The sequence below is a fragment of the Cajanus cajan genome, chromosome 6 (assembly GCF_000230855.2).
Source record: "Cajanus cajan strain Asha chromosome 6, NIPB_CcT2T_4, whole genome shotgun sequence".
In the NCBI taxonomy this organism is placed as follows: Eukaryota; Viridiplantae; Streptophyta; class Magnoliopsida; order Fabales; family Fabaceae; genus Cajanus; species Cajanus cajan.
This window is the reverse complement of record NC_138522.1, coordinates 62,575,819-62,601,368: the sequence shown is the minus strand read 5'-3', so window position 1 is coordinate 62,601,368 and position 25,550 is coordinate 62,575,819. Positions and strand designations below refer to the sequence as shown.

General features: G+C 33.3%; 3 protein-coding genes across 4 annotated transcripts; 2 read left to right on the top strand and 1 right to left on the bottom strand.

The window, feature by feature from the left end:
• The first annotated feature begins 495 nt into the window (after positions 1 to 495).
• Positions 496 to 3,303, top strand: LOC109803971 (cytochrome oxidase complex assembly protein). The gene is made up of 4 exons (XM_020365689.3): positions 496 to 725; positions 1,343 to 1,477; positions 2,369 to 2,556; positions 2,808 to 3,303. The coding sequence occupies exons 1-4, from the start codon at positions 667 to 669 to the stop codon at positions 3,008 to 3,010; spliced, it is 585 nt and encodes a 194-aa protein (XP_020221278.1). The 5' UTR covers positions 496 to 666; the 3' UTR covers positions 3,011 to 3,303.
• Positions 3,304 to 7,904: 4,601 nt separating this feature from the next.
• On the top strand, positions 7,905 to 12,233 carry LOC109804289 (auxin-responsive protein IAA13). Of its 2 annotated transcripts, none has more exons than XM_020366094.3 (5): positions 7,905 to 8,120; positions 9,753 to 10,087; positions 10,942 to 11,056; positions 11,715 to 11,776; positions 11,855 to 12,233. In XM_020366094.3, exons 1-5 carry the CDS (start codon positions 7,981 to 7,983, stop codon positions 11,902 to 11,904), a joined length of 702 nt encoding a protein of 233 aa, XP_020221683.1. In that variant the 5' UTR covers positions 7,905 to 7,980; the 3' UTR covers positions 11,905 to 12,233. The 2 variants fall into 2 exon arrangements, with proteins under 2 accessions (XP_020221683.1, XP_020221684.1); XM_020366095.3 differs by having other exon boundaries at positions 7,907 to 8,120; positions 10,945 to 11,056.
• Positions 12,234 to 13,904: 1,671 nt separating this feature from the next.
• Positions 13,905 to 18,410, bottom strand: LOC109803265 (uncharacterized). The gene is made up of 2 exons (XM_020364764.3): positions 14,788 to 18,410; positions 13,905 to 14,580 (listed from the first exon to the last, which is right to left on the bottom strand). Exons 1-2 carry the CDS (start codon positions 17,450 to 17,452, stop codon positions 14,180 to 14,182), a joined length of 3,066 nt encoding a protein of 1,021 aa, XP_020220353.1. The 5' UTR covers positions 17,453 to 18,410; the 3' UTR covers positions 13,905 to 14,179.
• Positions 18,411 to 25,550: the final 7,140 nt, after the last annotated feature.

The following is a 25,550-nucleotide window of genomic DNA, read 5'->3' as shown; positions in this document are numbered from 1 at the left end:
AGATACTGATCTGATATGAAATGAAAAGAATATTAACATTGTTTTTAACTTTTTAATATGCCTTTTATTATTATTTCCATCTCATTTATGATTTTTTTATTAATCATCTCATTTATGATAAGTTTGTAAAAGATTTAAGAATTAGGTGGAATCAGGAACATAATTAACCAATCACTTATTGTTTTATTTCTATTGCTGTTTTCAAATTTGAGTTTTGTAAGTGTAATTGTATAAAAACTAGATGAAAAGATTTTTTTATTGTGTATTAGAATCTTAAAGCAAATTTTTTCCCCAAAAATATATTACTGAAAAAAAAAGTAATTAATAGTGTCTCTAAAAACATGATATACACTAATCCCCCAGCTTAACCAAGTTTAACCAACAATTTTTTTTAGCAGTGAAGGATTTTCTGACAAAGTAATTTTTGATAATTAAAATAATTTTAATTTGGTCACAAAATAATAGATTTTAATTAAAGCCGAGAAAGAAGAATAAAAAAAATGCTCTCTTTCTCCGATCTTCATCATCTTGTGAGTTTAGGGTTTTTCAGAATTGAGCTTTCGCTCCATTTTGGTTCCCAAACACAACCTCCAAAATTTCATTTTGAATACCCACGTACGATACAACATCGCAATTTCTCCGTAGCACGACATTTGTTGATTGATCATGTTGGCTAAGAGACTAAGTTCCTTACTCAAACTCTCGCCAAAACCTCACTTTTCCACGTAAGCTTTCTGTTGCTTCTTCTATTTCCTTCTTTATTGCTTTCTTTTGGATTTAATGGCTCTTGCTTGATACTCATACGTTCCTTCCGCGGCTTCAAATTTTACAACTTCTTCGAGTTTTGTGTTTCTATTAGATGTAAATTTATGTGTGTGACGAAGTTGGAAAAAAAAAAATGAGGATTTTGAGTGTATTCATAAGTCCATTTTTGCCCTTGAATTTCCACCCTTTAAAATTTCGCGTATCGTTGCTCCACTAAGTAATCATATTCTGTAAAGTCTGAATTGAGAATATAGTAAGATGAGTCCTAACACAAAGGAAGTAAAATGATAACCTTCGGGATTTTTTCTTTTTGGGTTTTAGCTGAAAATTCGTTTGCTTGTGAAAAACATGGAGAGCTTTGTCATCGTTACATTGTTGAAATGGAGGTCATAATATGAACTGATATATTTTTTTTTAGTTGGTATAACTCCGTATAACTGGATCGGTTCAAGCTGGAGGTCAAATCCCAATTTTCAGTTAAAGAATACACGTGTCGAACCAATTATACCGATGGCTTTCGGTATATGAACTGTAAAATGGTGCTTGATTGTGATGACCATCTTTTATACTGTTGCAGTTCCACGAAGAAAGTGGATGAAGAGACAGGCAAATACTATGGTAGGAAGGCTGTGTCATTTGTTTTAATTACTATTACTGGTGGTGTTGCTCTAAGTGCCCTTGATGACCTTGCCATCTATCATGGATGTAGCAGGTATGTGTTGAGCTGTAACGTGGTATTCTGAATCATGAGTTGATAATAGCTAGTTATTTACTTTATTGATCAGTCTCATGGGGAATTCATTTAGCAGACTAGAGAAATCATTAAGAATTGCAGTTTTGCATGTGGTTTTAGACTTTAGAGTAGGAAGCCAAAATAGACTTTATGATTTGATTTACATTGTTTATGCCATTTCCTATCTCCCCACCTTCATTGTCTATGGAGAGGAGCTGTTCCTCAAGGAGCCTAAGCCTTTCCTTTTTTAACTGAACTATCACCATTCTCTTATCCTTCCTTCATAACAATGCCATGATCATATTTAGAGCAGTATCAATTTGTAGGCGAATTAGTGTCTAAATTTTGTAGTTATGTTTTGTTTCAATATAACACGGTATGGCATTTTCAGTTTCACAGATATGAAAAAAGCACAAAGCTGGTGCATGCAAATCAGATCTAGACTACTGTTAATAATTATACATTTAGTTTGCTAACTTTACAAGGTTTCTCATGGAGTAAGGAGGATTTCTAAGATATATATATATATATATATATATATATATATATATATATATATATATATATATATATATATATATATATATATATATATATATAACTACCTTGTGATATCTTGACCCATAAATGAGAGTAGCCCTCTAACTTTGATTAAAGTAATTGCTACTTTTAAATTCTTCACCATCCTATCCCATTTTGTAGATTCGCTTCTATTTTTATTTTTCTTTCACATTTATATAGTAAATACTACATCGTGAGTTGCTCAACATAGCACAAAAGGAGTTGCTCAACTTTTGTTCTTTGCATTTCATTATTGAAAATTTTATCTACCTTGACATCCCCTAAAATTATTAGCTTTGAAATTTTCAGCAAGGCCATGGAAAAGGTCAGCAAGAATCAGGCAGTAATAGATGCTATTGGAGAACCAATTGTTAAAGGTCCATGGTATAATGCATCTCTTGCAGTAGCTCATAAAAGACATTCTCTTTCATGTTCATTTCCTGTTTCTGGACCACAGGGCACTGGTGTCTTGCAGTTGAAGGCTGTTCGAAATGGAGGTTAGCAATTTGAATATTTTATCTTTATGATTTGAATGACACTTTTTCCTAACAGCCAGTTAACCTCTTTTAGTCTGTATAACTATTTTGATCTGCTTGCTGTATGAATCTGCTTGCTTACTTTGACATATATTCTTTTGCTTGTGAATTCTACTTGAATTTATAAGATCTATTTAGCTTGGAACGTGGGAACACCCAAGGCCACTTGATAGCTAATGAGAATTATTATTGGTTTGGCTTCTTTGAAACAGAGGACACTTGGTCTTCCTTCTTCCTTTCTCGCGATTGGGACATTTTAATCATGGATGCTCTCCTCCATGTACCTGAGAACGAGGAGAGGAACCGAACATTGCGGATCAATCTCATTGACAGGCCTTTTTCATGTACTTCTTGCCCTGGGTCCACTCCTCATCCATCAGAAAATTCAAAGGCAAAATTGAGTTCTAATCAATAAAAGCTTAAATGACAATCTTTATTTTTTAAACCGTTTACATGATTTTGAGGTTAGGTGAACGTCAATATTTGGCTGACAGAATAAATTTGTTTTCAAATTTTCTTTTGGTAATGTGTTAAAATATTATTCATCGTCTTATTTCACTATGAAATAAATTTTGCCTTGTAGAATGATGTAAATTTTCCTTATTTTGTGCTTTTTTTCCCTTATGATCTTGCTTGCTATTTTTTTGAGACTGTAATTTTCTTTTCTACTGAAGTGAGCAATGAGATAGTTTTTCTTTTTTTGGGTGACCTTGCCAGTTGGCAGCCTTTACCTTCATGTCTACTTCACTACATATACTGTCAGGCCGTGTCATTCATGCATCTTATACTATATGATAAGATAATGCTTTGTTGAATTAGATGATCTTGTGATCCTTTGGCGTACAAACTGTAGAACTGTGTAAATATCCTGATAGCATAAACAATGGCAATGGTTGTATTGGTGGGAGATAGCAAGGATAGTTGCGATAGTGAAAGCAACGTATTATGCTCACCTCTCTATGCTGGATATTATTGTAATATAGTTTGTTAGGTGGCTCTATCTGAAAGTTTTGGGGTGGTTGAAATTTGAGTTTGACATGATATCAAAGCGTTTCCACGTGATTAGGCACAAGAGAATGGGATTCTGCACATGTCTCCCCTTAGTACCTGTGATTAGCTGCCGAGATAAACTTATTTAATTTGGCGTGTATCGATTATTGTACATGCTTAATTATCTTAAGTTTCATGAAGTTCATACCTATATTTTTTCAAACGTAAGGTTCGAATTTTTGGTTGTTTTAGATGCACTTTTGATTATCATATTTGTGTTCCGACTGGGTCCCTGGAGGCTTCTATGTCGATCAGTTTGTCTAATTAAGCGGGTTTTAATATTGCCTTGGTATGCCAAAAATTGTACATTGCATAGGAGTTGGGATTAAGAGAGTTTATAAACACTTCATCTTTTTAATTTATCGAGATGTCTTTCCGGGATAAGATCATAACAAGCGATTGAATATCAAAGCATATAATATTTTGGATGGAGCGAAATCGTGTGATTTTAATGATGTGAGCAGGCTACTTATGGGATATATTGTTCTATCTAATATATTTTTCAGCAGGCTACTTATAGGATATATTGTTCTATCTATTCGTTTAATATATTTTTCAAAACGAGTATTTATTCATCTTGGGCTGATACTCCCCATCTTATGCTTACAAACATTGTTTACAATTTAAGGTTGCACTTTGAACCCTTAAACGTGATATTACTACCTCATGCTCACATTAACAGGAGTGCTAGAATCTTTGTTGATGTTACCAACTCAGTTAATCTTTTGCCACCTAATGGACACCGTTGTTCTGCAATCATCTGGAGCCTAACACAAATCAAGGATGAACCCCCTCCCGCAACTTTGGGCCTTTGAAACAATCCATGATTTGGGCCCAGGTTGCAAAATGTTTGATCTTATGTGCAATTAAGGTTTCCTTAGTTTTGATTCCTTGCATTGTGTGGTCATAAATTCACAATAATTCAAACTAAATAATGTACACTAAAAATTCACTCAATAGTTAAAAAAGTATGAATGTGTGAACTGCCAAAAGTGTAATAGTGATTTTTTAAGTTTGGTTTATTTTAATATAAGAATTGCTAAAGGTCAATTTTTATAGAAGTAAATTGATACTTCTGTTTGAACTCTGGTATTTGATGAAGGAACATTCGAACTCTTATCTTCAATGAAGGAGTACAAGGACCAAGCCACTTATACTTAAAAACATTTTAAAATCTATATGCATGGTAACAGATTTTAAGTCTTTAAAATTGATTAACAAATATACTAATTCAATCACTTGGATTTCAACCACTGATTATTCTAGTGGTTGGAGGAGGGGAGAAGGGATTGGGGAAGTAGAAACATAGAAAATCTAGTTTCGATCCAAAATAACATGACTTGTTTAATATGTAAGTCTCATTTGATTCAAGTTACTAACTTTGTGGCAACAAATTGACTTGTTTCTATTTTAAACTTGACATTTCTTGAGTTGAGAGAAGATACGTTCTAGATTGCAAAGATAAAACATTGAAAATAAAATGATGAAAATATAAATTTTGCTGGTTCTTGCTTTAAAATCTATAGAATGAACGGAATGGAAAGAATGTGGTTTTTTTAATCATACGAATTAAATTTGATATAAAAAGGGTTTACACCGAGGTAGACATAAAAATTTAATTTTATATAAAAAGTGTTTACAATAATTTAAGCATGTTATTTGATCTACTGAGTTAGACACTTAGTAGAAATTTTATATACGAAGTTGTACACTGATTTTATAATTACATTCTCGTGTCTTTTCTACAGTGTTTCTGAATAACTTTCTAAAAAAATTTAAATTTACAAGTCCCTATATATTCCCCTTTCTTCTCTACAAACATTAAAACATTATAATTTGCTATGATTTTCTTTCACTGTTATCGTTCATTTCCTACCTCTTAGAACCTGGAAGTACCAAAACATGTCTTCATATCCAGCCATTAAATGCTCTAGAAATTATTGTTCGTATCATCAGGGTGTCTACCACGAGAAGAATTACCAATGATTCTGTGGTAATAATTCATAAGAATAGCAAGATGTGATCATTTGATATGATAAAAATGCGTTTTTATCTTGAGAAAGTTGGTATCCCATATTTCATTTCATGTATGTATATGTACATGTGCTGGCAGTGATAATATACTCCATCCTTCCGATCTATTCTCATAAGATCAAAATCTCTCCTTTTAATAAAAATCAATATAAAAATATTTTTTTATTAATTACTTCCACCTATCAATCAGAATTTATATAACACATTTTATAATTTTTATAAAATATAAAATTTATTTTTTTATCTTTTGTCCTTATTGTGAGTATATATATTTTTCATTGATGAATAATGAAAGAGAATTAGATAAATAAATTTTCTCTCTTACTATTTGAACTCTTCAATTATCATTTATTAAATTTATTTATATTAATGCATAAATTTTAATATAAAATAATATCTTTATTAATCTCATAACAATTTAATAATAAATAAAAAGAGTAAAATTAATATATCATGATTTTTTTATAAAACAAATAAAATTAACTAGTTTCTTATAATAAGTATCAAAAGAATTATTATTTTTTAGAATTTCATTTCATTATTTTTTTTCAAAAATATTAATGGGCTCCTTTCTTCCATGGTGTGTTATTTGGCTTCCAAGGAGGAGCTCCCTCTTTCTTCATGGACTAGGAAGAAGGATGATGGCTGGATGTTCCTCAAGGGTGGTGGAAAAATAATATTGAAGAGGTGGGGGTCAAGGTGGGCAAAAATGGAGAAGAGAAGGTGGAAGGTGTTTATGGTGCTCTTGGCTAGCTCTCTCCATCAAGGGTTGGTGGAGGCCACTCAAGGAAAACTCAAACTCTCTTTAGGGTAGAGAGGAGAGGAGGTTGGGCATGAGGACCCTAGGAGAATAAGGAAGGATTTTGAGACACAAAGGTTCACTCAAAATGCATATATTCCAAAGTGAGTACAAGGTAGAGAGACTAAAGTACTTATAGAGAGAGGAGAGCATCCTAGGGTTTCTTGGGAGCATTTGGCCGAAAATTTCAAGCTCAAATGCATCCTAAATGAACCCTAGATGCAGCCAAAATGAAATAACTCTCATCTCTCCAAAAAGACTAAAGCACCCTTAGTCCTAAAAAATGAAAGAAATGGACTTTTGACCTTACTAGTCAAGGTTAAGTTCCTAAATAAATCTTAAGCCTAATTTTGTCCCATAATACAAAGGCTAAATAAAAATACACAATAAAATCCTAATAGCTAATGTACCCCCAATATACAAGGACAAAATAAGAAAGGAAAACAACAAGCTAAGGAGAGGACCCAAAAATCAAAATCCACACACATGATGATCATGGCTTTTGGTGTGATGTGTTCTTCATCTTTCTCTACTCTCCTAGCCATAAACCTTGTGATAAGCCCCCTATACGATGTCTCAAGAATGGTCCTCTATCAAATATCCTTATATTTTATTTAGAAAATGCTGTATCTTCTGAAAAGGAACCCGAAATTTTGTCTAAAATATTAAAAAATTATTATTTTTTAATAAATTTATTATAAAATAATTTTTTAATATTTCTGACGAAAGTTCGGCTTTATATTTCGGAGGCTGTAGCAGTAGCAATGCTCATGTTATTTTTAGCCAAGAGTTTTCACTTTTCAAAAACTTTCAAATTCTATTTTCTCTAACACTCGCTTCCTGTGACTGTATGCGTTGGCTTCATTCGACCCACTCATTCCTCAGCCCACATTCCAATTCATTTCTTCTCAACAATGATCTTTTAGTCCAAAAATAAAGCTTGAAAAAAATAAAGATGAGGTGTAAATGTATTACAAGAAAAAGGAACCAAGAAAAAAAAATAAAAAAATAGTTAGAGAGAGATAAAGTGAAAGAAGAAGGAATGCATGAATTTTTTTTTGTTTGTAAAATGAGAATAACATTATAAGGTATTAGAAAAAAAAGAAGTGTGTTTATTAAGAAGTAACGTACGTGTATATATTATATTATTTACCAAAAAAGTATACTTGGTGGTAAGATGAATTGAAGCATATGGGGTTATTGTAGAATTCCATGTGTAGGTGGTGTGGGGTCCAGAGGTGTGGAGAAATGCCATGCCAGGTGGCGAGGAGTAACGTGGCTTTACATTGTTTGTTGTTTGATATTGGCATTTGGATGTTATGTTATTTGTCGGAATGTTTGGGGCCTGTGGGTCCTACCGCACTTGCAATTTCAATAGAAGGAGATGGAACACGTGGGCCACACTGCAATGACTCACTCTTCTATAACACGCCACTCTCTCTTCTTCTTCTTCATATGCTCTCACTCACTCACCCACTCTTCACACACATTCACTCCACACAATGTCTAAAGATGATAACTCTTCACAGGACTCTTCATCTCATCTTCAATTGGCTCTCTCCTTAACCCTCTCTCCCTATGCCTCTGCTTCCTCCGTTTCTGCCTCTCATTCTCTTCTTCCCGCTACCACTCCCACTCCCAGGTAAATCAACTAACCTTCTTATTTCCTATCTCATCAACTGCATTCATAATACTATGCTATAACATGTATCTTATTAAATATGTCTGCTAATTGCTATGTTTGGATTTATAGAAAGGGATGGAGTGGAATGCTATACCTTTTATTGTTTCAAATAAGATAACGTGGAATGGAAGGGAACTAATATTCAAATGAATTTCATTTATTTGCTCCCCCTTCGATTTGCGGTATACTATGAAATCACTCTGACACTCTTTATTTCCATTATATCCTTAAACTATCTATACAATGAAATCATTACTTTATTGTGGTCACCCCTAGTGTGCATTGGTTAGAGATACGGCTTAAACAAAGCTTATCAAGTTTGGCCAATTCTTACCTCAAGTCAGATTTGTGGAGTTGAATTAGATTCTACTCTATGATCAAATTCTAAGATGGTATCAAAACCTATTTTAGATCCATTGTTGGGCCACCTACATTTGTCACACTCTAGGATTGTAGCTTCGAGGAGGAGTGTTGAAAAGCTGCCTTAAGGGCGGTTAACCTTAGCCCTTCTTGGTTACAGCCTATTTGGGACTGCCTTAATTGCAACTTTGACAGTGGTGATTTAGTCTTACATCTATTAGAGACCTAGCTAGAATAGAGCTTATACAATTTGAACAATTTTCATTTTATATGTCGGTTTTGTAAGATTGAGTTAGGTTCTAAGACTAATTTCTAAGGCAGTAAGATCTTCGTTCCTCTACATCCGATTTCATTTCACTCACTGTCGGATATCTATACATAGTCTTAATGTTAATACACGACTTTATTGTTGGATCGTGTCTCATACATGCTTTGAAGATTACTTTTCTTGAGCAGTGTGAGGCGTGACTATTAATAAAGTGTATTAGAAAGAGCTTTTCAATAATATTTTATTACAGTGGGATTATACATACATATTTTTGAGTTTTGTAATACTGTTGAAAGTCAACATTCTTCATGAATATATGAACGACTGAGATATTGAGTGAAGATTCTAGAAATCTGTCTTGAACAAGGTTGAATAGAAGTGTTAGAATATTGACTGACAGAAAATTTAAAATTTTATCCACTGAAACATCTACAATTTCTTAAATAACGTGTATTTTAGGATCTAGGCTTGCTGTTAAAAAAAGAAAAAATCAATATGGAAACTTCTAAGTACCAACTATGACGTTTCATCTGTTTGGTTTGTCAATTAAATTTTGACAACCTTAATTGTTTAGCAAAAGTATCAGTAACCCCACTTATGCTGTACAAATTACCCACATAGACTATGAAGTATGGAGAGTTTTACATCAATAGACTAAATTCATAAGTTGTAGGGAAATTTTCTAGCTTTTTAATTGTAGACTTTGTAGTGGTGTCACTTATATAAAAAAATGTTTGGTTCATAGTTACATTTTTCAACAAAAAATTTGCCATGTGAAAAAGACCTTGTTTCATTTGGTCATGTTTTTGGTTCTAATTTTTCTCAATGATGTTCTTGGTCTCATGCCCTTTCCAGAAAGTCAGAAACAGAATAAATTGAATAGTTGAATAATTTTTATCATTTCCTTGCTGATGGAATTATCACTTTTTTTTTGTAAATTGTCACTTATTTTTTGTTTGCAGTCAAGTTGTTGGATGGCCTCCACTTGGAGCATATAGAATGAACAGCTATAATAGTCATGCAAAATCACCAGCCACGGAAGTAGTCGATTCTATAGTTGACAAAAGAGCAAGCAATAGTTCTGGGGTAAGGAAGAGTGCAGATGGAGGCAGTGATAGTAGCAACATTATTTCCAAAGAAAAAGGAAACCTCAGGAGTTCCCTGTTTGTGAAAGTAAAAATGGATGGGATACCAATTGGAAGGAAGGTTGATTTGAGTGCTCATGGTTCCTATGAAACCTTAGCTCAAACCTTGGAGGATATGTTTGATGAATCAGCTACAGTCCTTACTCACAAAGGTGACTTTTTCTCTGTCTTCACACTCCTAATAAAGACAATGCAACTCCTGTATGAAATTATATTATGTTTTCAAGACCACTGAGATTTCATGTGCTTGGTGAATAATATCTAGTTAACTCTTCCATTTCTTTCTTGAGTCCTCTTTAAATATGAATCTCTATTTATTAAAGAACATATAAAATGCACCTATGATTATTTAATCATCAAATAATTCAAAACACCTAATTTCAAAATCTAAATTTAGTACACTTATGTGCATTCACATATCGGGTATCTATGAGTATGGGTAACTTAGAGTCGCCCCTTACCGATTTTATAAGTAATTGGAAAAGGAATCCCACATATTCAATCCATGAATTTTAGTTTTACCAGCTGGTATCCTTTGGAATGGATATTTTTGGTACGATATGATGATAACTTCTCCCACTTTTTTTCACTTTGCCAAATCTGGACGTATGTGTGATTGACTATTGTCAAAAAAGGTTGAAAAGCTGACAAGCACATGTGAATTACATTATGAAGGTGGCTGCAGTAGGGATTTAAACTTTTACTCTACCTTTCATTTTATTTTTCTCATTGTGTATAAAATATAGATGTCTTATGTACTCCTTTTCTTTCAAGAATCATAATTTCAGTCGTGCAGCAGGTGAGATCAAAATAAAACGAATTTCAAGGATACAAAACAAAACTACTTAACTTGATATTTTATTTTCATCAATACAATTCTGGCATGTCATTTTCTTCTATTGGTGACTTGTGCATTTTGGTTTTGAGATATAGCATAGCATTTAGTTTTTTCCTTTCAATGTGTTTGATTCCTCTTTCCCGCTAATGGCTTTGACATTGTTGTCAGTAGGATCAAATGCAGAAGATGGGCATTCAAAATTGCTGGATGGTTCTTCTGACTTTGTGCTTACTTATGAAGACAAGGAAGGAGACTGGATGCTTGTTGGAGATGTTCCTTGGTGGTAAGTATTTGGTTGATACTCTAGATTTTAGTGACTAATTTTCTTCCTCCAGTGATATCATTGACGTGCAGTATATTTTTCCATCCACTTAAAATTTGCTTTCTTGATTCATTTTCAAATATTATGCGTATTGTTTCATTTAGTCTGGCAAATCTAAGTACACAACTATGTGCTAGGATGTACTTGCTGCTTTCTTGATGGTAGCCTTAGCTCTTTGGAAAAGCCTCAGTGCATCTAATGCTAATACAGAACAAACATGGTTTTCCATATTATTGTATGTTGTAAACTTATTATTTTGGAGGAAAACCTTTAAACTTCTTTATTAGTCTTACCCTTGATTGGCTTTTGACGGCCCAGGATGCTATATGAAAAATTGATGTTGCCAGAAAGTAGCTTCAAGATATAAGGCTTAAATATATTACTATTTGCTCATGAGTTTACAGCCTATGGCAATTTCATCACGCTTATGCTGCCATTCAGTGCACAGTTTTACTAGAGTTCACAGGGTTATGGTCCTTTCCTTGAATAAGGGAAACAACAAGAATAAAAAGCATGAACTCTTCAAATTTGAGAATTGCAATTGATTTGCTGAAGTGTATGACCTATTGTTGTATCTGGTTTGATATTTATCTACCTTTGTCCTTGAAATTGCAATCAGGATGTTCCTTAGCTCTGTGAGGAGGCTAAGAATCATGAGGACACCTGATGCTAATGGGCTTGGTAAGTAGATGCATCATTATTCCTAAAACAACTTTTTTTACTCTTTTTTCTTTCTCTAACGTAGTTACTCATTTGCAGCTCCAAGATTGGAAGAAAAGAACAGGAGATCGAATTGCAAGCCCATATAGATATTGTTTGCATCTTTACTCGTGCTAGGATGCAAAAAAATATGGCCTAAAAATGTACAACACAAATAGAAGTAAAAAATATGGGAGAAAAAAACACAGAAAAGTTAAGCAATACTGCGAGTAATGGATTTTGATATTTAAATGATCAAGCCTCGGGTTTTTTTATTTTTATGTTTTTGGATTCAATTCAAATGTTGTTTGTTCAATTTCTCTTGGTATATCACTTGGAGGGCACATGAGCCATACAATTTCATGTAATCTTAAGCATATAAGGCATTGCTGTTTGTTAATAATGTAAATATGAAATGTTTGCTACCATTCTTATTAAATTTTGATTGCCTTCTCTTTTCCTGCTATTGTATTTGGAATTTTCAGTTGAAATAAGAGGGCTGTTTTCCCTGTTTGTAACCATTGCTTTATATTTGACAGCACTCTTTTGAAGATAGTTTGAGACGCATAATACTCGTTGCAAAAACGCACACCTCCTCTGGTTAGCATGTTGGGTTGGCACACTAAATATTTTCATACCTTTTGAATTATTTGCATGTTGCTATACAGATTTGAATTAAAACAACTATAAGGCTGTTATATTAATAAGTGGTAGTGGCACAAAAAATGTGTATCAGGAAGGTGAGCAGATTCCTCATTTTATTGTGAAGAGGAGGATCAAACCATAATGATGTTATACTATTTTAGCCTTCTCCGTGTAGAACTTGCTTGACTATAAAGGATGGAATTCACGAGCTGTGTCTTTTGCGTTTAACAAAGTTAAAATACGTGTTTATACGTTTTAAGATTTGTTTTAAGAGTTGTTATCGGCTTTATATTGTCATATTGTTGGTGGTCCAGACTATCTTGTTCATTTCTTTGTTTTACAACAATGTTTTGGTCAAAAACATCCTGTTCTCAAGCACAAGCAATCTTGTGGAATTTAGAAAGAATTCTTGCCAGGAATTTCGGCAATCTGTCGGTTGTGAATATATTGTTGTGATCATACGATTTCGATTTAGACTTGAAAAAGTGGACCTGAAATGAGAATATTGATTAAAGGTATGGAGTGATAATGAATCAAATCAATTTAAAAATAGTTCAAAATATAATTCAATAATTAATTTGTTGAACTAGTTTATAAATTAATGAGTTGAATTTGAATTAAAAATTGAATTTAATAAATAAATGAGTCGAATTTGAGTTTTGTATAATTTGACTTGTTTAATTCATGAAACAATTTAATATATAAATATAGATGTTATATAATTGATTTTTTTATTTAATTTTAGCTAATTAAAATTTAAAAGGACCTTCAAAACTTAGTTATAAATTAATAATAATAAACATTTTAGAATTTTATGATTATAAATTAAATTTTTTATTATTATTTTATGTAAGGTGAAATAATTTTAATTTATACAAACTTTAGTTATAATCATATTTTTTTAGAGTCATATCTTTTAATCTTGTAAAGCTAATATAATAATTTATGTTTTACCTTTTAAAAAATTATTTTTATCTAAAATCTATTATTAAATTAAAAATTTCAAATATAAAAGATTTAAAAAAATAATTGAATTTTAATTCATATGACTTAAGTTAATGAACTAAACTAAAGTGTTGACAAACTTGAATCGAATCAAGTTTGTCTTAAAAAAAAATTCATATCAAATTTGAATCTATCTATAAATTGAACCAAATGTTATCAAGTCAAACCAAACTCTCCTCATCTCAACTCTATTCATTTTCGGTTCTAGGCAAAAGTAATACGATTTTAATTTATTACCATTAGTCTAACACTATTTAAGAGCCTAGATCTTCAATCATGCATTATTTACTCCGGTCAGTTTTTATCTTTGTTTTTGTTTTTGGTCAGAACTTTTTTTTTTTTTTTTTGTTGGGATTATGAATAACGGAATCGTGCCTTTTTTTTTTTGAGTGCATCGATCCAATAGATCTTTGCTAATGAAAGTTTCTCATATTTATACGAGGTAAAGAAGAAAAAAAAGAAACAGAAAAACTGGGACCAAGTTACTTTTGTTTACTTCATTTGTACGTCTACAGAGTTATTATTCTTATTCAAAGGATAATAGGTACAATTGCTTCTTGGTCTCTATTCAAATCTATGGCTCTGTACCAAAAACAGGATACAAAAGAAAATTTATTTGCAAAAATCAATACATCTTGATATACCAATTAAAATGTTAAAGATGAATATGCATAGCTGATTACAAAATTACAGCTGTAAACTGGTTGATGGACAGGATGAACTGATTTTTGGCTCCTACATTAGCCCATTAACTGGTGAAGTGCTAAAAACTGGGGTCTCTTTGCTGTTAGCTGCATCGTTGCCACTGCTCTTCCTGCGAGGCTTTGCCTCTCCAAGCATCATTATGACATCCCTCATGGTTGGTCTGTCCTTAGGGAGCTTGGCAGTGCAAAGAATTGCTATTCTTAGAACTAAAAGCATCTCTTCCACAACATGCCTGCTGTTTCCTACACTAGGGTCTAATGCTTCTTCTAGAGATTTGTTGTCTCTAATCTTCATTCTGATCCACTCTACTATGTCTATTGACTCTCCAAAGTCTGGCTCCAAGGGCCTCTTTCCTGTGAGAAGCTCCAACAAAACTACTCCATAACTGTAAACATCAATCTTCTCATCCACCTTCAAGGCATATCCATATTCTGCCAAATATTAAATCATTGAAATGTCATGAATATGAATCTTCTACATCTAAGGAAGAGCAACAATCTTCTATATCTAATGGCATGCTAATTGAAAGATATGTTCTCTGATGTTTACACTAAATATCCTACTTACTATAAACTAGTTTGGAAGCCAATGTAGATATTAATACCAGATAAATTAAGATTTATGAACTAGTAACTCACCAGGGGCAATGTAGCCATAGGATCCAGCAACCATGGAGACTGTTTCATTCTTCCGGATCATCATCTTGGCTAAACCGAAATCTGCTATCCTTGCCTCAAGATTTGCATCAAGCAATATGTTATTTGACTTGATGTCTCGATGAATAACGGGTGGATGACAATCATGATGAAGATAAGCAAGTCCTTGTGCAACTCCTAGAGCTATGTTATAGCGTGAAACCCAGTCTACAAGAAGTCTTGTTGTTTGTCTACCATGCAAGGCATCTCCCAGGTTGCCATTATGCATGAATTCATAAACTATCATCACATCAACGTCATTATGAAGAAATCCTAATAGTCTAACAATGTTCCTATGCCTTAGCCTCCCTAAAACATTAACCTCTCCCAAGAGGTCATCACTGCCTCCCACTTCAATATCAGTTCCTGTTCTCCACAGTTTTTTCACTGCCACAACTGTATTTGATTGTGGTATCTCAGCCTTATAAACCACCCCTGTGGCTCCCATTCCAATCACATTTGTTTCCTTGATGCAAGCTAGAATGTCAGTACTTGTAAAACTAAGCCTCTGAAATGCCATCAATCTCCAAGGCCACCCTTTGCCACCCTTATAGAATCTTTCTTGGAAGCAAAACCCTTCCGTGTACCATCTTACGTACAAAGATCTTGCTACCAAAATTGCAATACCAATAACTAGGATTGTTGATATTCCAGTGATCCAAGCTGTGGCAATGTGCTTTGCACGTGAGCTTCCACGCCTTGATGAGTATGCAGAATTTTGGTCACATGGAAGGAGGACACCACCACATAGGCCAGCATTGCCCACAAGATCATTTGGGTTTATAGTTCTTAGTATTCCATTTGCTGGGACTGGACCTTCTAGCTTATTGTATGAGACATTGAGTGCTTCCAGGGCTGGAGAAATTCCAAAGCTTTCAGGTATTTGGCCTGTCAAGGAATTTTTGGAAAGATCAAGCATGGCCAATGTAGGCATCTTAGCTAGTGCTTTTGGGATTTCACCAGTGAATTGGTTGTTTTGGAGGTTCAAATTTACCAACTTCTGACATGAAGCAATGCTTGCTGGAATGCTTCCAGATAGATGATTTGATGAGAGATCAAGAACTGCCAGGGATGGACAGTCCTGGAACTGGTCTGGGATTTCACCTTCCAAGTTGTTGTTGGAGACCATGAAAGCTTGCAGATTTGGAATTGAAAGGACAGTGGAAGGAAGAGAAGAATGGAGTTTGTTTCTTGAGAGATCAATGAAGGAAAGGGATGTGGAAGAAGCAATGTCATCTGGAATTCCACCTGAAAGACTATTGTTAGCCAATTCTAACCTTTGAAGCTTCCCAAGCTTGCCAAGACCCACAGGAACTGTCCCAGAAAGGAAATTGTTCTGAATTCGAACACGAACAAGTGAAGGACATATTGATAGGCTCGATGGAATTGGACCAGAGAAGGCATTGTTGAATAGTATGAGCTTGGTGAGATTGCCCTGGCTGCAAAGAGTTTCTGGAATCTCTCCAGAGAGTGAATTGGATGAGACATCCAACCATTGCAATGGTGAATTCTTGCCAAGGTTACTAGGCAATGGACCTGACAAGGAATTGTTCCATAGCTCAAGTACCTCCAATTGTGGCAAATCTCCAAAGCCAGAAGGCACAGGACCAGACAGCTGGTTTCCCATCAAGTTAAGAAGCTTCATATTCTTCAGCTGACTTATTTCAGCTGGAATTTTTCCAGACAACATGTTATCAGAAAGATCCAGCAACTGCAAAGAAGTCATGTTGCCAATTGCTGTTGGAATTCTGCCTTCAAAATTGTTGTTGTATAAGAAAACTGTATTCAATAACTTGAGTTCTCCCAATCCTCTTGGAAGCTCACCACCAAGATTGGCTACTGCTAAATCAAGATACTTAAGATTAGTGAGATTGCCAAACTCTTCTGGAATACCACCTTCAAATTCATTATACCCAAGGATCATATACTCCAGTGATGAAAGTTGTCCCAGCTCTCCAGGAATTTTACCAGTGAGATTGTTCCCAGATAGACCAAGGAACTTCAACTTATGCAAGTTGCTGAATGATTTTGGAACTGACCCTACAAAGAAGCTGCCTCTGAGATCCAGCATCTCTAAGGAAGAGGCACTTCCAAGGTCCTCAGGAAGAGAACCTGAGAAATCATTGCTGGATGCATTTAAGGCTATAAGTCTCCATGCCCTTCCAAGGCCTAATGGAAAGTCACCAATGAAGAAATTTTGGCTTACATCAAGACTGTTAAGTGTGGTGAGATTGGCTATGGATTTAGGCAATGGGGATGAAAAAGCATTGCAACACAAATTAAGTGAAGCAAGACTTTTAAGTCTTTGTATATCATTGGATACCCTGCCACTGAGATTCTTGTGGGAGAGGTCAAGCTTCTCTACTGCTCCAGCTGAGTTGCATTTGATGCCAGTCCAGTTACAGTGAGCTGCATCCTTTCCTGGTTCATTGTCATGCAGTTTCCAATCTCGAAGGGTGTTCAACGGATCAACGAGACCTTCTTTTATAGAAAGCAAAGCTGATACTTCATCATTTGTGGCAGCAGCAGCAAAACTATAGGAGAAACAACCAATGTAACAGAAGAAGATGAAAAGCTGCATTTTCATTTGCATCTTGTTCTTCTTCATTCTAATGGCTCAGTTGTCCATCATTTGCATTCTAGTGAAACTGAGGAAGAAGGTTATGGGGATGACACAACACTGGCAAAGAGTGATATGCCTAGTTTATGAGAAAGTGGTTGAAAGAAGAACCACAAATGCATGTGATTCTGTGTATTATATGACCAATAAATAAACCAGATGATTAGTTTCGGTCAATTTTTAAGAACTAATTAGGTTTATGAAGTGGTATTTCAAAGCAGATAGTAGTGTGCAACAGAGCAAGTAGTGACAGGTGAAGCTTTGGACCTATTAGGAGTTTATCCGACATTAAACATGGGAGAGAATATGGTTCTTAATGCTGTTTTAGTTTCTACTAATTTGAAGAGGGATAATGCAGTTCATTTTTTTTTTTTTATTCAAAAAGAGTTTATCTCTTATTTGTTTATTTCGAATTCCATTTTACAGTAACCACATTCTGGCTAACAAGATTGTGAGTGAAGGAATGCAAATTTAAAATCTTCTTTTGTAGCTGTTACATTAATATTTGTATTCATAATAATTACTGACCCCATCTCTGAGTTACTTTTCCAATTAAACTATCTGAACACTAGATCTCACACTTTCACAAATATTCATCAATTCAGCAATCTATAGTGGAGATTACACCAGCTGTGGGAAAGAGAAAAACTGAAAAAAAACGTTACAGAAGAATATAACTATCACAGTACCACACTGTTAAAGGGAACTTTATTTACAAGCCCCTTTGAGCTTTATGGTTCTGTTTTCAGACAAAAAACATTGTCTAGAGAATCTTTCCCAGTACATTGAATAAAAGTTTCTGGTTAAGCCTCTTTAAGTGTGAAAGTGGACTTCCAATTTCTAGTTAGAGCTGATTGAAGGGTAACTTCTAAGTATGACAAAGATTCAGAAATGATGCATTAGTGGGCCAACTAACATATGGTTAATGTAGGATCCACCAAAGAACATTGATGTACTTGTGATTATCTTAACATCAAATTCCAAACCAAAGTCATGTGATGATGAGAATAGCTTTTAACAGAGAGAGAAAAAACCGTATATTTTTTTAGTCCACTAGAAAGGAAAGGAAGAAAGAAAGACACACGGGGGAGAAGGGGAGAAAGATGAAAATTTTAAAAAAGGATTAAAGAAATAGAGATCAGAAACACCACCGATCATCCACTTGATGGTTTTAGTCTCATAAATGTTAATTATTCATTATGATTTTGATAAGGGAATCTTTCCATGTTATAGGGCGAAAGAAACTTGAAAATAAGACAAGTTCTATTCTACTACCCATTAAATTAAAAAAGTAAAAATAAAATGCAAGGGCCACAAATATAGTACAAGGTATTTTTAAAACTAATGCACCACTTATACACTCAATTGACCATTGGTGAAATGAAATAATAGAATCATATGCATATGTGCCAGCAAAAATCTTCAAATGCATCCTGCAATTAATGGCCCTTGTTAATTTCTAGACCCTAGAGTAGGTTTATTTATTTATTTTTCACAAAACACAAAATTAGTCATTGAAGATGAAGAAGCTAGTAATATTTGAAGCTAGGGACATGTTCATAATAATGGAGAATAAACTATAAGAGGAATTGGAAAACAGATGGAAATGGGAGAAAAGTGCAGCACTTGATCAATCATGGTCTGAACCTACCAACTGCCACTAATCATATACAATATATTTATTTTTTCCTTTCTTGCTTCCAATATTCACATGTACACATGGTGTGGACTGCTATAACAAGAAATTAAATTAATTAGTGACAATATTACTATGCCCTTTCTATTGCATAGATCACATCTGATACCATTTCCACGTACTAAGACAGATGGAAGCCATGTGAAATAGCAGCTTCCTAGTGAAGTACATCCTTCCTTATTATTGGAGAGAGACAATGAGAACTTCAAATATTGAATTAAAAATGTTTATGATGGCTGTTTCATTGAATTTGTCTGATGGTTATTCCATCTCACATTTCTTTGGTGGGAGAATGGGGAGATGTTATTAGAAGTTAGAAGTGAAAACTTTGGTTACTTGTGTTGTGTGTCCAAATGCATTTGTGACAAGGAAAACCAGAACCAGCTTTCAGCACTTAAAAAATTGATAGAAAAAGAAAACCATAGTGCAGACAGCGAAGAGATGCCATAATGGGATCATAGTGCTCCTAATTGCACATGTAGCACGTGCATGTGACGTGGCTGAGACTTGCATTTTTAGTTTACAAAATCATTCCTAGGTTTAGTTTGGTTAATGAAAACCAAGAAAGGATTTTGGGCTTCCATGGATATCTCTTGCTCCAAGAAACAAGGACATCGCACGAATTTTCAGAACTTATATTTTCCAATTAGAGTTTAAAATTTTCTCATGTTATTAACCACTTAATTATGCATTATCGTATCAATACAAATTTTGACTGTTGTGATTGTGTAGGTGTACTAATTTAAAAATTGATAAAAATAAGCATTTAACATCTCAAAATATCCTTACACAAGGATTGTTGATAAGTACTGAATCTAATTATTTAGGCAATAAAAATGATGTCTTGATTGGAAAAAAAATTGAAAAGGATAAGAAATGAAAATAAAGCGAGCAACCAAAGTACTGTAGATTTGAAAAAAAAAAAAAAGTACTAGAGATTTTGCAAGAGCATAGACAATAATTTAATTATGGATTAACTTAAGGAGTACCTATGTAGGTATTGAGATATTAACCCATTCTTATATGACCTACGTTCTATCCAATTGCTGGCTTATTGACATTCAATTCAATTATCATAATCTTAATACTTGTTTTTCTCACATTATTATCCTTAATGACAACAGTTAATAAAAGCTCTAAAGAACTAATAATTTTGGTAATTTAATAACTAATTGAAAATAATGAATTATGATTGGTTTTCCAAAACTCCAAATCCAATGTATATTGTAGTTTTGTTAATTAAATCCATTACATCATTGCAATTATCTAAAATTATAGAGTGACGAATTTTCATCATGCCATCCAAAATATTAGGACAAACCAGATAAAGAAACAGTCATATTAAAATTAATTTTAAAAAAATTGGTCAAAGTACATTATCTGCTATAACCTTAAGTATGAACTTAATAAATAGTAACTCACAATAACAAATAAATCCAAAACAACAACCAAAATCATAGAAAGATTCATAATCCTAAATAAATGATAAGAAATTATCATAAAGTAATTATTTATTCACAAGAATGCTCTTTAATCTTGATAGAGGGTCTCAAATTTTATTTTTCCATGAAATATTATATATAGTGACATATAACAAATGTTGCTAAAAATAATATATATATATATATATATATATATTTATTTATTTATTTATTTGACATATATCCATACACTATTTTAACATGAATTTTGAATGAGTTAATATATATTGTATGTTATTATAATCTATACCTACATTTTTTTGTTAATTTTGTTAACAATTATGAGAATATACTAATATATATTGTAGGTATAAATAATTTTTAATAACAAAGTATTGTAAGATATTTCATTATAAGACAACTTTTTTTTTTTTTTTTTTTGTATATCTTCTAATCTTTAATTCAATCGAGCTGAGTTGAATTTTGTACTTTTAGGCTCAAAAAGTATGGGGTTAAGTTGAGCGAGTAAAAATTAAGCTTGAAAAGTATTCAGTCTCTTTTACTAGATATTTTTAAAAATTTTAAATTATATATAAAATTATTAAGAAAATATGCTTAATTTAGTGTGCAGCCCATTTTGATAGCTTGAGATAAATCACTATGACTCTAGAAAGGGTCTCAATCTCTTACTCTTCCGATCATAAAATTCTATGGGATATATCGCTATGATTTTGAAAAGACTTTGAAAAAAATTTAAAAATTTAAAATAAACATTATAAAACAAACTTTTTTTCTTGTAAAATCTTAATTGTTAGGCTATTGATCAACGATATAAATAGTTATTTATTCTCTTATTTTATCGACATAAAATCTTGTTCGGATCTCAAAAGAATATATGATTGATTTTGCATATGTGAGAACATTGGTAGTGAGAAATTTATTAGAGCCGTTAAAGTGGGCTGGGACCCGTGGGCCAACCTGGCCCACCTTGAAAACGGGCCGGGTCGGGCAAAAAAAAATTAAAATTTTATAGTAGGTGGGTATATCTCAACTCGACCCACTTTGACTCGGCCCACCCGGGCTGAACCCGTGGTGGGCCGGGTAGCCCACCAATCTACCAATTTTTTTTGTAATAAAAATTTAAGTATGATTTATAATTAAATTTGTATGATAGGATATTGAAAATTTTTATTTTGGACTTTTATCATGATTTGTATTTAATTTTATATGATGAGTTATGACTTATGACTATTAATGATGCTAATTTTATGACTATTATGTTAATTTATAATTAATTTTAAATTTTAAATTTTGTTGATAATTTTTTTTTTAATTTTTGGTGGGCTGGTGGGCTGGCCCGTATAACCCGCCAACCCGTGGTGGGCCGGGTCGGACCAAATTTTTTCTGAAAAATCAACAGTGAACCGGATTGGATTGACTCGTTTTTAAAGTGGGTTAAGGTGGACTGGTCCACATGGCCGGGCTAGCCCGTTTTAACAGCTCTAAAATTTATGAATACTTTTATAAACATTTATAGAGTCTTGAGACTGCTCTAACCTTGGTCAGTCTCTAGTACCCAATTCACCTAAACTTTTGTGTACCAAAACACAAAAGTTTATGAACTATGGGTTGTATTCAACTTTGGTGTTTGAGTTAGTTTGCCTTTGCTTCGAGACAATAAGCATATAGAGACGCAACAAATCAGGGGAAAAAAGGAATTATAGGAATGTACGTAGGAACCATTAGTGTGAAGTTGTTTGTATTGTAGCCTTCAATGAATGAGAAACAATTTCGCTTTAGTGCAACATACAACTCCTGATGTGATACTTTACTTTCCTTATAATACTATCATGCCTGTAATAAAAGTTTACAATGTTGAATGTTTTCAGATTTGAAGTAGTATACTGATTATATTCTCTGGGGAATATGTAGGCACAGTTCTTGTTACTGGAGAGTGGCTCTATTTAGCTTGTCTCTCCACATTACGGCTTTAAATTGTGGTTGTAGTTGCGGTTTTGTTACAATCTTTGATGTTGTGGAGAATTGCAAAAAAAAAAAAAAATGAGAGCATGCTGTAACAATTACATTCACGATGTGGTCAGATTGACTCCAAGTCTTGACATAGGGGTTGAAATTACAGTCATAGATCACTTGTTAAAATATTGCTCTACATATTGACTATAAGGAAACTGTTGGAGGTGGAAATTCCATTGAAAATGTTCTCACCTGAGATTGGACCGGTGACGATTTTTCTGATGAGATTGGTGAGTTTCCACTAGTTCGCAAGTTGCCCGCTCCAAGATGAGGATGGTACCTGCAAAAAAGACTTTGATTCTCGTATATATAGCAGATGTACCTTGATGATTTTAGGGTTTTTACTGTCTATCGGCACATTGGCAATTTTAGGATTTTATCTCGTGATTGCAGCGCGGTGACAATATTGTATTTTTATCTGTCTGATGACATGATCTCTTTGGGCCGAGTTTAGTAGCTCGACAATAATGAGTTTACTGCTTGGTCAAGTTAGTAAACCTTTGACCGAGTCTTGGTCAGATTGGTAAACCTTCAACCGAGTTTGGCAACTTGGTAAGGGACAAGTTCACAACTCGGCTAGGCCAGGACAGAAGGTAAGCGGCTAGATTTTTTGAAAGAGATTAGTTATCATTCCTGAAAAGAAATTGACAGATACTACATACTAAAAACATGATTACCAAAAGAAAAATACAATGCTCAGATGTATTGACTTCACTTTAGCTCGTCTTTCCCAAAATTGGCTTCGTTTGAGTCTATTTTCAGCAAGTTGGCTCCATTTTAGTTTGTCTTCCTGTAAATTGGCTCTAATTGTAGGTGCAGTCTAGCTCTCCCAGATGCAACTTGGCCCATCTAATGCCTCTCAATCATTGGAGTATGAATGTATTTTATAAGTTGTTATTTTTTCTCTTATTCTATTAATGTAGGATTTGTTTGTATTCCAACAAGCCCTTCCAAATTCAATCTGTTTGACTCCCCCATGTTTGATTAGTGATCACAGAGGCACCCTGCCCCATCTCTACCGAGATTTGACCTTACATCCTTTCAAATTTTGGTTTCCAAACTCAAGTTGGTTTCCTTTATACCCACTTGAGTTTGAGGAAGATGTTAGTGTAACTAATACAATTAAATATTTAGTGCATATTTAGCATAATCAGTATCATTATTTGTTGTTAATTATCTTTCTCTATATCCTGCTTTTACTGCTGTACAATCATAGAGTTATCGATAAGTATAGCCTTGTATTTTATACACAGTACAAAAGATATTCATATATTCCTTCCCAACACCTAAATCTCAATAATGTCAACTGTTTGTCGAGAACAAAATCTTGTGTTGTGGAGAAATGATTGTAGAAAAACCAAGAACTTGAAATAGATAACAAGAGTTTCAATAATCTATTTCTAATGTTATTAAGTAGAAGCCCCTTTAGTTCCAAGATAAATTTAACCTTTTCTATCTACGTGTACAGAAATATCTTGTATTATCTTTCACTTGATCCTAAAGTGGATACGTTCTTTGCAGATATACATTTGTTATTTCAAGTATGCAATATTATTCAATTTCTTATATGGTCTAAACCCACGGATTTTTTTTAAAATGCCATGGGCTATTCCATACATTGGAAATTTACTCATATAGTCTCTTTGTATATGCAGTCCAATCTTTGATTTTTCATCACAGTACACACTCTTCATTGAATGGCCGTAAACCTCCCACGTTTGAGGCTATCTAAGCTTCATGATGGTCAAACCAACCATGCAGTTCATTCAAGGAACCGATGTAAGGCTTACTAAATCTCGCGATGGAAAAGATGGTATTTTCAAGTTTGATCAACCCTCAGTTTTTTATTATTCTGGTGAAGTTGGAGATATCACCTGTTTATACATGTTGATGAGGAAGGGGTCCTTCAGTCTCTTGATGTCAATGGAAAGCCCTCAGGAATAGAAGCCAAGTATGTTATGCGGACTCCATGGGAGTGGGACAGATTCATGATATTTATGGAACGTTATTCTAAGGCAAATGATTTGCAATTCATAAAAAAAATAAGTTAATATGCAAATGAAATCAGTTTTGTACTCCCCCAAGTTGCCAACACATCGTGACACCTAAAATAATCATATTCATATTTTTTAATAAAAATAAAAATATTTTAGATATGAACTTTTAAAAAAATAATTATATTTGTATATTTTTTTAGAAATAGACATTTGAGTGTAAGATTTTAATAATACAAAAAATGACTTTTAAGTTATGAGTCTTAAAAAAGTTATATAAATATATTAATATAAAATAATTTTTTAAGAGAGGTCAAAATAAGGACTCTATTGACCTTATGCTTGGATCGATCCTATATCTTCTATCTTTCGTTTATTATTTTACATTTTGTGATATAGTTCATTTGAATATAGATTAAGTGCTTTTGAAATTTTTTTTAATAGAAAGAAAACTTTTTATTTTAGTAGAAAAGTTCTCAAATTTTTTTAAACTTCTATCTAGAAAAACTCATAGTCAAGATAAAACTCGAGTGAAGCACAATCTTGACATTCATGTAACTCTAACTCACGTATACATAACCTTTATGAGTTCCACATAACTGTTTAATTGACACAACTTGTACTTCAGTGATTCCCTCCTTAGTATCATTCTTATGCTCGTATAACCAACTTTTGAATAATAAGACAACTCTTGTGATATGTCCCAACTTAATAGCTTACTTGTGTCCTATGAGTGTCTATTTCCTTCTATCATTGTTGACTATCTTTCCCCGGTAAAAAGAGAAAATTAATGGGATATTATTGCGCGAATTTTGAAAATATTTTGATTCATTCAATATTGTACGAATCTAATCCTGTTTTGGGAGAAGCCGGACTGGGAAAATTAACGTGTTAGAATGCGTTACATATTTTGATTCAGAAAACATGTAAAGCAGAGAGAA